The sequence below is a fragment of the Ambystoma mexicanum genome, chromosome 8 (assembly GCF_040938575.1).
Source record: "Ambystoma mexicanum isolate Mex_15411 chromosome 8, UKY_AmexF1_1, whole genome shotgun sequence".
In the NCBI taxonomy this organism is placed as follows: Eukaryota; Metazoa; Chordata; class Amphibia; order Caudata; family Ambystomatidae; genus Ambystoma; species Ambystoma mexicanum.
This window is the reverse complement of record NC_090929.1, coordinates 250462259-250478517: the sequence shown is the minus strand read 5'-3', so window position 1 is coordinate 250478517 and position 16259 is coordinate 250462259. Positions and strand designations below refer to the sequence as shown.

General features: G+C 43.8%; 1 protein-coding gene across 1 annotated transcript in view; it reads right to left on the bottom strand.

Annotated features, from left to right (window-relative positions):
- The window catches only part of BRINP1 (BMP/retinoic acid inducible neural specific 1), a 619275-nt gene that overhangs the window by 264225 nt on the left and 338791 nt on the right, over positions 1 to 16259 (bottom strand). The window contains exon 3 of the mRNA XM_069609661.1: positions 6317 to 6507. Within this exon, the coding sequence (XP_069465762.1) occupies positions 6317 to 6507 (191 nt within the window). The remainder of the gene's footprint in view (positions 1 to 6316; positions 6508 to 16259) is intronic.

The window sequence follows — 16259 nt, the reverse complement described above, 5'->3', positions numbered from 1 at the left end:
GTGGGACCATCGTCTATCTGGCCTTGTTGAGCCCTCCCTGTCTCGACGCGCCTTCAGACACTTGTGTCCATGCACGTTAACATTCCCATCTGATGGATTCTGTTTTGACAGACGCATGCACAGGTACACTCGTTTGTGATGGTGTTTACACCTCGATATAGATGGTTATGAGTCGCAAGTGGTTTTGGGGTGGTGATGATCCTTTGGAGTGGGCTAGCATGCATATGGCTGTGGATTTAGTGTGATCATTGAAGTGAGTTGTTCGAATGTAGTTCTGATGGCCATTCTGTTCTTTTTCTTTTCTTTTGGTTGACAGGTATCTCCTCCCCTTTTGCCACTGCCATCTGTATGCCACTCCTGCAGATGGCTTTTACTCCCGACACCTGCTGCTTCGTGTTAATCAGTGGAGCAGCATTACGATCTTATGGGACGATCGCCAATGGGCCACATGCCCTTACGCAGTACTAGTGGCTCGGAGCAACATTTCGGCCTTTCAGCTGGACTAGTGCCTCCCCATTGGGATGGCCCTGCGGTTCTGTGCGCTTCCATGTTGCCTTTTCGTACGTGAATGTGGCTCTGTGTACCATGATGGAACAGGGCGTCACACAAGTAGTAGCTGGTCATTTCTTGCGGATGCAGCCCACAATGGTGAAATGTGTTTTGGAGTTCATGGCCTAATGGCTGTATGGGCTTGGTGATTTTGTTGTGCATTAAATTTCTATTCTGATATGGGCCGTGTAGCGTTCTTCTTTGCGAGTGATGTGGCATATTCCTATTTGGGGAGCGATGTATTGTGAGGAGATCTGCATTGGGTTCCAGCTTCGGAGTTTAGTTGCGTGGTACTGTGCTGGGCGCGTTTGCCTACGAAGCCCAGTGAGGTCAGGGATGGGGGCTGCCAATATGACAGTTTGAATGTTGTCATGCTCAGGGGCGGGGGATTGGGTTTTGTGTAACAGATGCCGGTCAGCCAGGTGGACTGGTGGAATGATGTGATTTTCGGAATATTGCTGGTCACAGGTGCCTGTGTTTGCGTGCGTTTCTGGGGGGGGGGACTGTGGTCATGTCCATTGGAATGGCTTCTGTATTCGTGCCATCTGTGCCCTGCAGCTCCCATTGGCCCCTCTTGTGAATCTTTTGTTCGTTGGCATGCATGGGTGACTTGTACATTTCACTGGTTGCATTGTGACTTCATTGCACCTACGGGGAGTTGTACTTTGTGGGCAGGGAGCGGTGTACAGGCACTCAGTGGGGCCGTTTACGGTTGATTCGCGATGCCGTACTTCTCACCATGGCGGAATGGTACTTTCCGCCATGCTTGATGGCGTTAGGTACATGTCCGCTAGGGTCGGAATTCGCGTACCCTTGCGCCATGGTGGTATTTACGGTTTGGCATGGCGCGCGCGCGCGTACTTGGTGCAGTTAGCGTTGGCGTTCACTACGGTGTCGCTAATGGCTTCGTACTTTGCGGTGACGGGTCATAGTCGCACCGAGCGCTATTCGATGGCGGTATTGCATTTCCGCCATCGTTTTTCGATTTCCGCCAGGGTCGTAATGAGGGCCATTATGTGAAAGTCTGCAAACTCATTCTGAGGTGTAATTCTGCAGGCGCCTACCACGGTACGATTGACAGGTTATCCAATAGTACATTAGGATAAAATAACCCTTCATCATGATCTCTGCACTTCAGGACTTGCCGCTTAAACTACTTTCATATATGAGAAGGTGGCAACATCGTTTGCTTGCTTCCCCCATCAACAACTTCTTACCGCACCCTGTCGTTTCCTTCGATGTTCCTGTTTTTCACATTTTGTATTGCCATCCTTTTTTCTATATAGTCCCGCTCTTCCTTTCAAATGTTTGCTCGTGAGCATCTTCAATTTGCATTTCAACTGTTCCTTTAAACGCACTTCGTCATTCCAAATTCCCTCCACCTCTGCCGTTTCTCTCTAGTTTCCTTCTACGTCCATAACCCACTTTAATCGTGTTTGACCTTACTCTCTCCTACTCCCTTCTTTAATCTTTGACTCTTCCCCAGATCCTGCTGTTGTCTCTTCATGCCGCTCTTCTATCCGTCAGTCTCCCCCTGGCGGCCTCCTTTCTTCCCTCAGTCTCTGCCTCATTCACACCCTCATTCCTCCTAGTCAAGCCTCTTCTCCATAGCTTCCCATCCTTTCTCTCCCATCCTCAAACTATCGTCCCTCCATGTCTCTGTTCTCTCTCTAGTCCCTCTCGCTTTACGTCTGCTCTCTATTCCGGCGTCTTATCCCAATCTCGCTCTTGCCCGCTGCTCCCTCGTTTGCACATTTTTTCACCCCTCCATCGCCACCCACTTCAATCTCCTGTGCTACGCCCCTACTTCTTCAGCCTTTTTCATGAATCTTTTCCTCTCTCTGCACTTTCTTGCCTCCCAACCCTCAGCCCCTCTATGCAGGGGGGCCACGTTTGGTTTTACCAGGAGCAGCCAGGGCGGGGTCATAAAACCAAAAACGGCCCATTCTAAGAATTGGGACTTTCATGAAAATAGCGTTTCCAGGGAGTGGGGGTAGGGGTGTGTGTGCCCAGGACCCGGGGAACCTGCGTACTGGGTACCCTGCCTCTATGCCCTCAGCTCCCCACCTACCATACCAGTGAAAGCATTTTCTAGGCCTTGGTGCTTTGGGAAAAATTATCTTTCATTATTCTTACATATCGAAACATTTAAACATGTTAACAGTTGTCGGGTCTGCCATCCCATGCTATGAATGATATGATGCATTATTTTCTACAGCAAATTACTACCGCCTGGGACATTGGCATCAAACACATACAAACCTCCAAACTCCAGTGTTACCCTCCGCAGCTTGTGCATATGGGGCCAGTGTACCAAAAGGACAGGTGTGCTGTGTTGTAGGGCTGGGATGAGAGTGGGTCACTTGTCAAACAATGCTTGCCATGTGACAGAGTAATTGGTAAGTGGCACCAGTTTATTTGAATAACTACAGATTTGGCTGGAGGCCAGGCTTTTGGTGGAATCGGGTGACTCTTTGGGAAACAATGGAGGAACAAGTTATCCGCGTTCTCATGGTTAATAATTCACAGCCTTGGCCGCTTGATATTAAACAAATATTTCATGCAGTGACTTGGTTGTTTTGTAGGATGACGCACGGGGAGATGGGTTCGGGCAGAGGAGTTATTGCCCTTCAGCTCGCGCGGCTGGCCTCGCGGTTTTGAGTCGTCCTCGGCGCAGGTGTGAGGAAAGAGCTGAAGGCCTCGCTTCCCTCGCGCGGGGACGCTACCTCGCATTCCTCCTGCGGCCCTGCGCAGGGAAGCGAGGCCTGCTGAAGACCTGCTGAAGCTAATAGTTCTTTAAGGATTAATGCAGTATACGAGTGACGGAGCCTTGAGTGTTTTACACAAAGAGAAGGCTGCACATTTCAGTCCTCAACCCCCGCGACACAGCCTTCGAAGAACCTCTCTGCGCCCACTCTTTTCTCTCACATCCTTCCTCCGTTGTCACCTCTCCATTGTTCTTTGCCTTACTCAATGTTGAGCGATCGATTAGCCAAGGTAGGCACAACCGCTGTGTCTTTTGTTGTTGTTTTTTTGTTACAATACATATAGTCACTAAAATGGTGTTCTTTTTTCTTTTTTTTTTGTTGTAAAAGTAAAACAATCAAGACACCTTTAAAAATAACAAAATGGCTCTTTTGTAGAATAACGCGCTGGGGGACTATTATCAAGCCGTGCACGTTTTTATATATAATGCATTTTTTTTGACAACCTGATGAAGCTATGCTTCAAAATTTAATTTCTTTTCTTATTTTGTCAAGCAATTATCCGGAGGGAAAACCTCAACCAATCGCTCAACACTGTTTTAGCCTTGGACGCGCCCTTGTAGTGGGAATACTTGGGATGAGCGTCATGCAGGGAGCAGGCAATGCAATTAAGCAATAATCGCTCGTTCCAAGAGCCAGAACGGATGAAAACAACCCAAGTCCAGAGTTAAAGGCTTCAGCGCAGAAAAGGGCCTTTAACAAGGGTCCCTGTATCGTTATACCCATTCCAGCCCTGGGAACAGGTGATTTTGCTATTAGTAGTCTGTGTTTAAAATCCTTATACCCGGGGTGCTAATACCAAAGTGTTTTCTTTCAATGAATGGGACGCCTCCTGGAGTCACATTTAATTACAGAAAATACTTACACAAGATGGCCACCACAGAGCTGGAAGGAGGATCACCATACAGAGCCCATCCTCCATTTCCATGGATGCCAACAGCAGGGAGACAGAGCAAAGTATATAAGGGAAGGGCGGATGGGGGAAGATGGCTTGGTGGGGAATTCAGCCCACAATCCATGCAACCTGATTGGTTGCTGCACCAGCCCTGGGAGCTAATTTACATTCAACATTTACAGCAAATTGTATGCAGCACCCTTCTTTTACAATCCATCAGATTCCACCCTCCTAATTGCTCACCATTCCTGTTTACTTCAAATGTCCCATCTCTTTTCCTCAACTCCCCTATGTGGTCCTCTTTCCTCCTCGACCCATGATCTTCTGCTCTATTTTCTTCATTGTACTTGTTGCCACCCGTTCTCACTATTTGCATCCCATTATTACCTTTTCATCTCAGTGTTTCATCTTATGCTCTCCCTTACCTCTCTGGTCTCCAGTATTGCACCCACATTGCTCTCCCTTTCTCAGATGGTCTCTATTATTTCCTGTTTCCCTACTCTCCATACATCCATGTGTCTGCTGTTTGTCTAGATGTCTGCCTGTCACGGTGAATCTTTGCACTCAGTTAGATATGGAGAAGTCAAAATGCTATCCGCTTCAACTTCATTGAACGTTCTCTTACCGTTTATGTAACCCTTAGTTATATCTCAGCAACAAACTGCTGATAACACAACTAAGCTGGTAGTTGACATTTCCTCAGGGGTCGGACAAGAAGGCGAATGAGGTTTTCTCCCAGTGTAACCATTGGTGGCATTCTGGAAAGTGTGGAGTGGTTTTGTTGGGCAGCGCTCCCGTGGGAAAGGGGTGTCTGGTGGATCAGAATCACTATGGCCCATTTCTCTTTGTCTCTAGATCAACCCTTCACCTTTCCTATTGTTCCATGATCCTTTCTATTTACCATCATAATCATTACTCATTTTCTTCACACTCCTTATTGCTATCGTTCTTCTTTCTCCCTTAGACTACACTGTTCATTTATAGTTCCCTGACTCTTTGTTTCTGACCCACCTCATATTCTGTCTCATTATCTCAACAACGTTATCCATCTCTATTTTAACTCACTCAATTTTTCTCTACCCATCTCCATTTACATCCGCCTCATTTGCTCACTCTCTTCATTAATGTGGACTGTTTTACATTCATGTTTCTTTCTCTCCCTGTCTCTGACACACATACGCACATACACATATGCACACACACACACACACAAACACACGCACACGCACATGCACACACACACACACGCACACACACACACACACACACTCCACTGCAACCTCAATTCAATTTTCCGTGCCCTTCTACATATTCCTATGCCTATCACTTTCCTGAGTTTTTTCCTGGCTCATCGTCCACTTTATCTGTTCCCCACTTATTGATCTCTTATTCATTATTTTTCCACTTCCCTCTGTAAGACCTTAACCTTTCTTTCATGGGTACATATGGATCCAGAAGACCATGGTTCTAATCCAGGCGTTTCACTCGTCGTAAGTATGTGATCCTTGACTAATCAGTTAATCTCACTAAAACTCATTATGCACGTTGAACGTCAGTAGCACACCGTATATAAAAAATGATGAATGATCATGTAATGCCTGATTCTACCACACACAGGAAATCGCATGTTCAACATGTTCAACCCATCCTCTTTAGGACACTACGGCTTAAAACAGTTCTGAGAAAACCAGATGAGGAAATTAAAATCTTGGTTTCCAATTATTTGTGTGGACGAAACCTAGTTAGTGTCCTTTCTCATGAATATATACCTGGAGTTCAGACTTAGCATCTGCCTCTAAAATGGTCCTATGCCGGTATCACAATAGCAGGTCACTCCATATCACCACACAGCCAATTTGTGAGTGTATCTGTACATAGGATGCTTCCAAGTCAATAGTGATTGCAATTAGACAGGGGTCTTGTCATGGTAAGTCTCAGACACTGAGCTCTATGCATCCATTCTTCTTCTCAAATGTTCCCCACAACCAATCTCTGTATGTTTAACATGTTTGCTCCATTCTGTTTTAGAGTCATCAAAAGGCAGCCTATCGTTGGCACTCTATTACTTTGACACAGGCTGATGGTCATCAGTAGACCTAGTACCTACCTCCAAGTGTGGCTGAGATGAGGATGTGGGTGCCGTACTTCTTTATGATGGTGTCAATGAACTGCTGTGTGGTGGGTCTTCTGCCTAACAGACGGATGCTTCTCTGGAACTCTGGCATCAGTGGCACTGGATTCCGGTGTAAATCCTTTCGTTCAATGGCTGTGTTCCTAACCTTCCAACGGGCAAACTCCCTGTAAGGAAAAGCAAAGGCAAAAGTAATGATCAGAAATTACCTATAAAATAGATATTTCTGGGAAGAGATGAAACATATGCAAGGACAAAGGAGTATAGCCTGGGAACATATTCAGGACAGGAAGGCACAAGGAAAGGGGAGTCAACAAGAGAAAAGGACAACAAGAAATAAAGCAGAGAAAGAAATGAAAGGGGAGGGAAGCAGGGGAGGCAAGCATAAAGGGAAGAAAGAACATAGAAAAGGTGAAGATAGAGAAAAGAGGAAGGCAGCAAGAAGAGAGGGGTGGAGCAGAGAACAAGAGAGAGTTGCAATGAAAGAATGCATATGCAAAAGAGGAATGCGATGGGAGAGGAGAAGAAGAAATGATGCAGAGGAGGAGGGGGAAAGAAGAAGTCAGAAAGGATGGCCATCATTATGATCAAGCTTTATTTTGACGATAAGCCTTAAACGTGACATAAAATACAGCAAATAACAGTTAATCATTGAATAACCAGAATTGTACAGACATCATGTAATATATCACATCATGATATAACACTTTCTAAAATAAGCTAAAAACACCTAAAATTCATAAACTCCATGTGAGGCTGCTGTCGTCCTAATTAATATCGATGGTCAGATCAAAATATGTTGAGTAAGAATAAAATCTTAAAATGTGGTTGACTTGTAACAAGGTATTACATATCCAGATACAATTATTTTCATATTGGGCTGCATGTACACAGTTCTCTTTTTCAATGCACTGCTAAAGTATAGTACCAGAAGACGTTATTTAATATTGTTGTTTAACTGGTTACACAAATCAAGAAAACCGCTAACAGACCCTACGCCCTCACGTATTAGTAATGGTTTCAGCCAGCAAAACCTAAAATGTGCATACAGAGGCAAAGGAAAAGAAAGCATGATTTCGATCGTTGATTTACAATAATGCCATGATTTTTCATCGTTCTGCTCCCCCTTTGCAGTAAAGTGTCCAATGGGAAAAATACCCAAACACAATTTCAGTGACATCATACGGCCATTGGAGTCCCATCTATTGAACTAGGATTCAGACTCAAAGTTGTCCTCCTTCTATAGGTAGTCCTGGGCTAACCTGCCCAATTTCATTATGCAACTTAGCTAATGTGAGACCCACACATCAGAAACCTTAGTTAGGGGCATTTTGGAGTGGGGGAAACCATACATCTGAAAACTCTAGCTTTGCAAGCATACCCTTTACATAATGTAACCAGGGTAGTGATGATGATCTGAGCAAATCCAAAAAAGCAGTTAGGATCGTCCAGTAATCTTTCAGCAGGTCATTGGTCCACACCTTCACCCAGAATAACATGGGGTTTTGTTTCATTGTATTCATTATTCCACACAAGCCAACTTCTCTCAAGGATGGAATTATCGGGGCGTTGTATGGAAGTAATAGCAACCTTTTTCACAATGTTACTCTGCAAGATTTGGATATCGGTGGGATCTATTTGGCTGCAGAACTCTGTGGCATATATGGCCGCTGACACTGCCTGCTCAGTATAGACCGTCACTGCGCTAGATTATAGTCGACCCTCGAGGATCCCAACATTTTTTAGCACAGTTTCCTCTCTGTGATCTAACATTGAACAACTCTTCTTAACTAATGGCTTCCATTTAAGGCATGAGTCCAATCTTATACTCAGATAGTCCAAGGTGTCAACCAGCTCAATGTTATTACCCTGAAGACTAAATGATACTTTGCGTTGTTTGGTATACCTAGGGGGATGGCAGACAAAAACCTTGGTCTCAGTGGTTTCAGCCCTTTATCTGCAAGGGCCTCATAAAGCAGGTTTAATTGTGATTCTAGGTCCATTGGGGATATGGAGAGAAAGATCACTTTTCCACATTAAAAAAGAGATGCACATTTTCTGGCCATTAATAAAAAGTGAAAAACATAAAGGGGCCAAGCCGCAGCCTTGGTGCAACGCACTACTAATGGTGAAGCTGTCACTAGGGCCAGTCTGCTTTTCACCTCTAACACTGGCAAAAGTATCTGTATAAAGTAATTGGTTAGCCTGGTTAGGGGTGTAGGTATTGCATAATCTTCAAGCAACTCCCTTAAGAGGGGATGCAAAACAGTATTGAAAGTGGCCTCCAGGAACACAAACGACAGGTATAGAGGTTGTTTATTAAGTAGCACAAAAGTGTACCGGATCAATAATAACCGAAACACCTGGTCAGATGTGGGTTGCCCCTTATGAAATCTGCCTGTAGGGGGGCGTGGGGTAATATTGTGATCAGTACACCAAAATGTAAGTTTGGATTTTAATACTTTCCCAAATATCTTACCTAGGGAATCTCAAAGGGAGATCAGTCTATAGTTAGATGGTAAACTAGTGAGGTTCTTCTAATAATAGTTAGACAGGCAGGACAAAGCACCTTGCCAACTTTGAGGCACTTTGCAGTGCACAAATAAATCATTAAAAAACCTTGTCAAGAATGGAGCCCATATTTTGGGCTGTTCCCTAAATAGTTTGACTGGAATTAAATCTGAGCCTGGAGCCTTCCCTAGTTTTTGTGAAGGGGTTGCTGTCTCTATCTCAGACAGGGGAAAGGCCAGAAAGTCTCACCCATTCTTATTTGTCGGGGGCTGGATATAGAAGAATTACATATCACTGCTGTGCTGGTATTTAGGGCACTGAAATGGGCTACCCATTCATCTGATTAAAGCGGGTTGCAGGTGACTGTGCACGTCTACTCCTGTAGGTTTTGGTTAATTTCTAAACGTTTAATTATCTTATGACTGGATGACTGCCTTTAGTTCTGGCCATGCGGCCCAACCATTATCAACTTTTTTCTGGCTCGGAGTGCTTTGTACGTTGCCTTTAATCTGGCTACTGACCCTTGGTCATTAAGAGTTGGTGCTTCCACTGCAACGACTAAGCCCTTTTTTGCAGCACGAAATTCAGTGTCATACCATTTGGTCTTGCTATAACCAAACTGGAAGAAAGACAATTTCTTGTGAAGAATGAGACGAATGGTATAATCGCTTCTTCATATTCAGAGTAAAATCCCATTGGGTCAGACGTAACCGTTCGAACAGCGTAGAGAATATGGGTACTAGGTTTCTATAAACATGTACACATATACACATATAGATAGTACTCCAGGAGAGCGCAAGATCTATCTAGGCTCGCCCACTGCTTCTTGACATGAACTGATGAGGTATAGGGCACAGCTTCGCCTGTGCTCGCCCTTCCTAGTAGCATAAATGATTGTATAATGGGATCATGATCGCGTTCCTCTCTCTCGATCAGTGAGGGATCATGATCCCTTTCCACTCTCTTGATCAGCTAGAGATCATGATCCCTTTCCACTCTCTTGATCAGCTAGAGATCATGATCCCTTTCCACTCTCTTGATCAGCTAGAGATCATGATCGCTTTCCGCTCTCTTGATCACTCAGCATTTTGAAACCTTTGGCCAGAGATTCAAGTCGACAAAAAAAAAAGAAAAACAATCTATTTGTGAGGACCTGGAATGGGTTCTAAATGTGAGTTGGGCAGGAGTATGCTTCGGGATTCTGCCATTAAAGGCCCTGATTTCCAGTTTGAACAGAAATTAAGTGACAAAGGGGTCCAAAGAGTAACGAGGCAGGGATGCATATGTAGATCGGGAAAATAGATTGGGGAAAGTGAAGTGAGGATAAGAGAAGACAAAGGATGGACTAAAAAGGATACAAGAGGAATTGGGACAATGATAGCATAGGAGTGTATGAACAGAAAGAAAAAAGGAAAGATGTGAGGGAAGGAGAGGCAGACGAAAGATGGGAGGAAGACATGACAGACGTTAGGAAATGGTTCTTGGGGGAAATTGAAGTATACAGCTCAGCAGGAAAGTGGAAAGAAAAGGAAAGGAAACAGAGACACAGAAGCGAAGTTACATAGCAGTGGAAGAAGGGGAAGAGCATAGGAACTGGAAAGCAATGAGCAACAGGCGCTTTAAAGAAAGACAGGAAGCGGAGACGGGAGGCAATATACATCAGAATGTGGAACCATAAGCATAACAGATGCAAGGGAAGTCTAAAGTGGAGCAAGACGACCAAGCCAGAAAAGGTGACCACGAGAAAAGAGAATAAGGGGTGAAACAGGAAGATGGAGGTCAAGAGGGAGGTCGTTATGAGTACATAACTAGATTGGAAGTTGGATTAAAAAGTGACCAGGCAAACTCAATAGCAGAGTAAAGGATGAATTCATAGAGAGATATATGTAAAAAGAGGGAAGGAGATCAACAAAAAGTGAGAGGCAGGAAGTTCAGATGGCAGTAAAGAGTTTACTGAAGACTGAAGGAGAGGAAAGTAACAAGGCAATTGAAATGGCTGATGACAAATCTAAATCAATTACGCAAAGCGAGAAGAAAAGAAAGAAAGGCATAACTAATGGAGTAAAAAGGAAATCAAGAGAGGAAGTCGAGGAGATGGAAGAAAGAATCAAAGTTTAAAGGTGAAACAGTGAGGGGAAAAGTAAAGGAGAACATGATGGTAAGGAATGGCAAATAGGAGCAGGACACACAGAAGAAATAGATATATAGGAAAACAATGACAAAGAAAGAGGAGAACAGAGGGAAGCAGCAATGAAGGTTGAGAAAATGAAATTAGATTGCATAGGAGACTGAAAGAGAGCACAGCTGAGGAAAAACCAAGTGACGAGTGGAGAAGGAGAGAATAAAGGGAAGTTAGGGGATTAGCGGAAGATAAACGAGAGAAAAGTGGGTAAATTGAAAGCTGAAGCAAAGGGATTTATGTGTAATAAGAACAATGCTAATGGAGAAGTAACATAAGAAAGGGATGGGTAGGTAGGAAGAAGAGACAAAGGAGGAAAAGGCTTCGATAGTAGTGGAGAGTGAGTGAATTTCAAGAATACAACGAGCTTTGACTGTGAAAGGATTGGAAAAAAAGTAATATAAGACTACAGGGACAGAGACTAGAGGAACAGCGGAAAGCAATGCAGGAAGAAGGGATGACAGATAAGAGAGACTAGCCATTAACCGTCGCACTGCATGGACGGGCTTTTTATTTAGGATAACACGTTTGACACTCTAATTCAAATCAAATGTCCGAATGAAGACTAGCATACAACATAGTTAGCATTCAAAAGAGAAGAGGGCGCAGAATACACGTGCCGAGTGTCTTGGGGTGTATGACTGTACATCAGGACACAAAGGAGAGATTGTGTGGAAACGAAAGACAGAACCCGGGAAAGAACAAGGAGGCCTTATACATCTATTCTAGCCATTGAAGTTCACTAGAGAAAAATGCAAGCAAGGTTGGTTGAACGTGTGTTTGGCTGGGTACAAGGCTGCAAAACACAATGCATGCTGGGGTTGGGGGGGGTCACAGTATCACACACAAGTGATACAGAAGACAACACGAGGAGCTTCATCCAAGGACGTATAAGGCAATACCTCAGAATTAAAAAACAAACGGGCTGCATGCAATCATATGTGTATTGCTATCAGGAAAGGGCGAGCCTGCTTAGGAGCTACTGAACAGAGATAGGCATGCTTCCCACGAGACCCTCACAACCACCAGGGAGATAGGGGGACGGATTTGGGAGGGGAGCGCTGATTGAGGAGATGGGCATGCAGTGAGAGGGCACCCGGCATGTTTGGAACTTAATCTGCCTCAGCTGAAACCGAAGGGGTTTAGGTTTTCTTCACCTTGCTTTTGATCATTACTGAAGCCTGAAAGCCGTATACTGTTCACAAATACATATTCTACTGTTCAAAAAACTAAAACAAAAAAAAAACAGATCTTTCCAGCACTTCAGAATCCCATGTTAATAAAGACGTGCAAATATGTTAACAAACCTATTTTGATTATTTACTCAGCAATTTAATTTGCAGAAATGTGCACAGAGGAGGTAGCATTCATTTTTTGGTGTGCAAATAAGGCAACTCAGACTTCCTGAGCAACTCTAAACAGCACAGGCACTATCTGCACATCTTTTCCTGCCACGGTGTAGGGATGTGCTTGTGAGGATACTCTATAGCCTACGATACACCCACCTAAACATGCATTTAAACACTCACTCAGACGGTGAACTAATTGATGTCGAATTCTGCGGAGCAAACAATTAGAAAGCCCATCCTATGACATAAACATACACACATTCCTGAAGAAATCCTAGATATTTTCGAGTCAATGCTATTTTTAAATTAAAAAAAACCCAGTGGGCGATGCATTAATGAAATGCATACAGTTTACCGGCGAGAGACGCTCTGCAGGTGATGTCCTATCTTACAAAGTGGTGGTCGAAAAACTCATGCTCAGTACACAGTTTGTAATGTTACGTTGGTTGTCACATCCATCCTTTAAGCATATTGCTGTGTGGAATTCAGGTTTTTGCTCCCTACTGTATCAGCCTTTCTGAATGGTTGGAGTTCCTCCCAATTTGACAATCCAAAAATGATAACCAATAAGAGCCACAGCTATTTAGGTCAACACCATTTTCTTTGCAACGTGAATCACCATAATGGCCTTTTGTTTTCTTGTTTCCACTCAATCAGATGATCAAAATGCTTCTGTCACTCTAAATAGCTTGAATTTCAGAATTCCAACCAGTCATACTCCACTTGTTTCACTGCTCTGTTTATTTGGAGCAGCATTCTTAAAATTTCTTCTGAAGTATAAAGCAATTAGAGGTCAGAATGCATTGATTGCACTCTACATGCAAACCTGTTTCCCACAGATACAGACACATCTAAGCATTTAAGGTATTCCACAGGTTACCCAAAAAACAATATTAGTGCATGTGTCCGGATGTCATGCCATTTCCCAGCCTCCAATATTCCACAGGTAACCCAAAAAAGAATATTGGTGCATATGTCTGGGATGCATGCTGTTGCCCAGCCTCCATTATTCCACAGGTAACCCAAAAAAGAATATTGGTGCATATGTCTGGGATGCATGCTGTTGCCCAGCCTCCATTATTCCACAGGTAACCCAAAAAAGAATATTGGTGCATATGTCTGGGATGCATGCTGTTGCCCAGCCTCCATTATTCCACAGGTAACCCTAAAAAGAACACTGGTGCATATGTCTGGGATGCATGCTGTTGCCCAGCCTCCATTATTCCACAGGTAACCCAAAAAAGAATATTGATGCATATGTCTGGGTTGCATGTTGTTGCCCAGCCTCCATTATTCCACAGGTAACCCAAAATAAAATATTGGTGGGTGCATGTGTCGGCGTTGCAGGCAGTTGCCCAGTCTTTCTTTTGAATCATGGGGCCTTAAGTTTGGCAAGAGTGCCTGAGAGGGCTCCGGCTCACGGAAACATCAGGAATAATCTAATCATCATTAAATAATATGACAACATGGCTTTTCAGCACATAACCAAAGGAAATTATCAAAAAACAAAAAGCAGCAGAATTAGCACCACTCAGTTGAACAGCTCCCACACACAAACACTCTATACGGGAATGCCATACCATTTTGCCACTTCTTCCCCCTGGCACTTCTCCCCCTCTGCTCAACCCGCACATGCACGATCTGAATGACACAAGGCCTAGTAAGATCGTTGTTGTGTCCTCCTTCTGTCCTCCCTTCCTTGTCTTGTTGCGCCTAGAAGCACTTGTGTACAGGTGCGTTATAAATGACATCATATCATAATATCATATAACATATCTTCTGAACCCCCCAGTTGTAGACCAACTCATGTCACTTGAAGAAAGACAGCAATCACTAAAATACGGCACACCTCTGGGCACTGCTAAAACTCTTAGATAACACCTCCCCTTTTCTTTGATATCAAAATCACAATACAGGACATTCGTTTGCAACGACCACAAAGAAGGGAAACACCTCTCCCTACAACACAGCCAACAGCGGTGTGATGTGTTTGCACCTAATAAGGAATAGCAGCAGAAACAACCACTAACTCCACGTGGGCATGAAACCCTTGACTGAATCTCTGCCCCTGGCCAACGCATGCCAGCCTGCAGGTACAAGGTTTCCCCTCTAGACATAAGGCACTCGATAATCCTAACACATCCTACATAGAAAGCTGTCATGTACTGAGCTCAGTGTACTCTGATCTGCAACATCAACACAACTCACAATATGACTTCTTCCCTCTCCTCCTAACTATTCGAACCCAACTACCACTCTCTTACAGACCCACTAGAGCAACTGGAGGCCCTGGACATGGCAGTAGAGTGCGGTACATCTCATTATAACATACAATAACAGTACAGAACACAAGGTCATTTTTAACCATACTGATTTGGTCAGAATTGTTAACATCCATGTTAGTTAACCATAATACAACTCGCTTGTAGTTTGAGCCACATCATGATTATAAGAAGGGGGAGGTCAGTTAGGAGGCAAAATGAGATTAATGACCAACAAAAAAAAAAGTACATTCATCAATAAGTTATGTCTAGTCGTACATGCTTGAGGAGGACCACAAAACTTTTCAAATGTATTTCTGTCTGCAGACACATTGCTTAACACTGCCCAGAGGTTATTTTAAGGACTCTGCAAGTAAGGTGGGGTGTATTGGGATTGAAAAATGCTACGTTAAGAAGATATAAGTAAACAAAGTTAGTATTCAGTAAACCGAGCTGTATCATGTAAATTCCTTTATTTTTATAGTGTATACTAGTTCCAGGACGGTACTTCCAAGCACTAGGCAATGCACTAGGTAAGATAATAGGGGTGGGAATGGGGCATCGGAAGATGGAAGAGGGAAGGAGGAAGGGTGCAGCAAGTTATGGTGGAATTGCACTAAATGCTAAAGCTAAACGTGCAAGGCGGACTGAGGGTGCAAACAAGGCTTTAAGTAGAGTTCAATGAAAGCAAAAACATATTTTGTTGGGAGGGAGGATGCAGGGGCAAAAGACTGAAAGATATCTACCTCTGTATCTGCAACCATGTACCTTGTACTAAGATTACTTCTATGGGTGGCATTCACGTAAACCGGAATTAAGCCTTCTTATGTTCCTCTTATAGCGCCTTGATGCCTTTGGGCAGCAGTCCGCTCTACAAATCCAAATAAATAAATATATTGTCCCGTGAGGATAGCTCAGCAGCAACGTCACGAAGCAACACAGGTTCGATCCCAGAGGCCACGCTTAGAAAACCTCTGGGTAGTAAGCGTGTTATAAATACGCAACTAAGACATATTTCTGTAATAGTGCCTCGATGCCCCCGGGCTGTGTGAGCATTTTAAAAATGCAAATAAATAAATAAATAAAATATGCCTAACATGACGATAGAAACAACAGAAGAACACCAAAACAACACCCGCCACTGCTGCAACGGCCACATGCCACAAGCATCCCTCGTCCATTGATGACTACTTCACTGGTGGTTCACGGTAGAAGTATGCAGACACAACTGAGACATCAGAGGGCACACAGAGACCCACAAAGGTAGATATGTTAAGACGATAAACCTCCCTAAATATGTACCAGTAAGTGATGGAGCTGCCCGCGGGTGTTTGAGCACTATTTGCAAACATGTATTGGTACATTAACACACCGTTACAGAAACATAAATGTGCACCCCACTACACAATTTACACATGTGTTGCCATTTGCTTCCAATCCGAAAAAATACAAACAAAAAAAACTCCAGCACAGGCTGAATATGCTGTGGTGTTTGCATGAGAAAAATGTTGAAGGAATACAAAAAAAGACACATGCTTGGCAAATCATTGGTGGTAATAAAATCACATCACCCATGCTCTATGTTGAATGAGGTTACATTAAACAATACACTGGTGCAG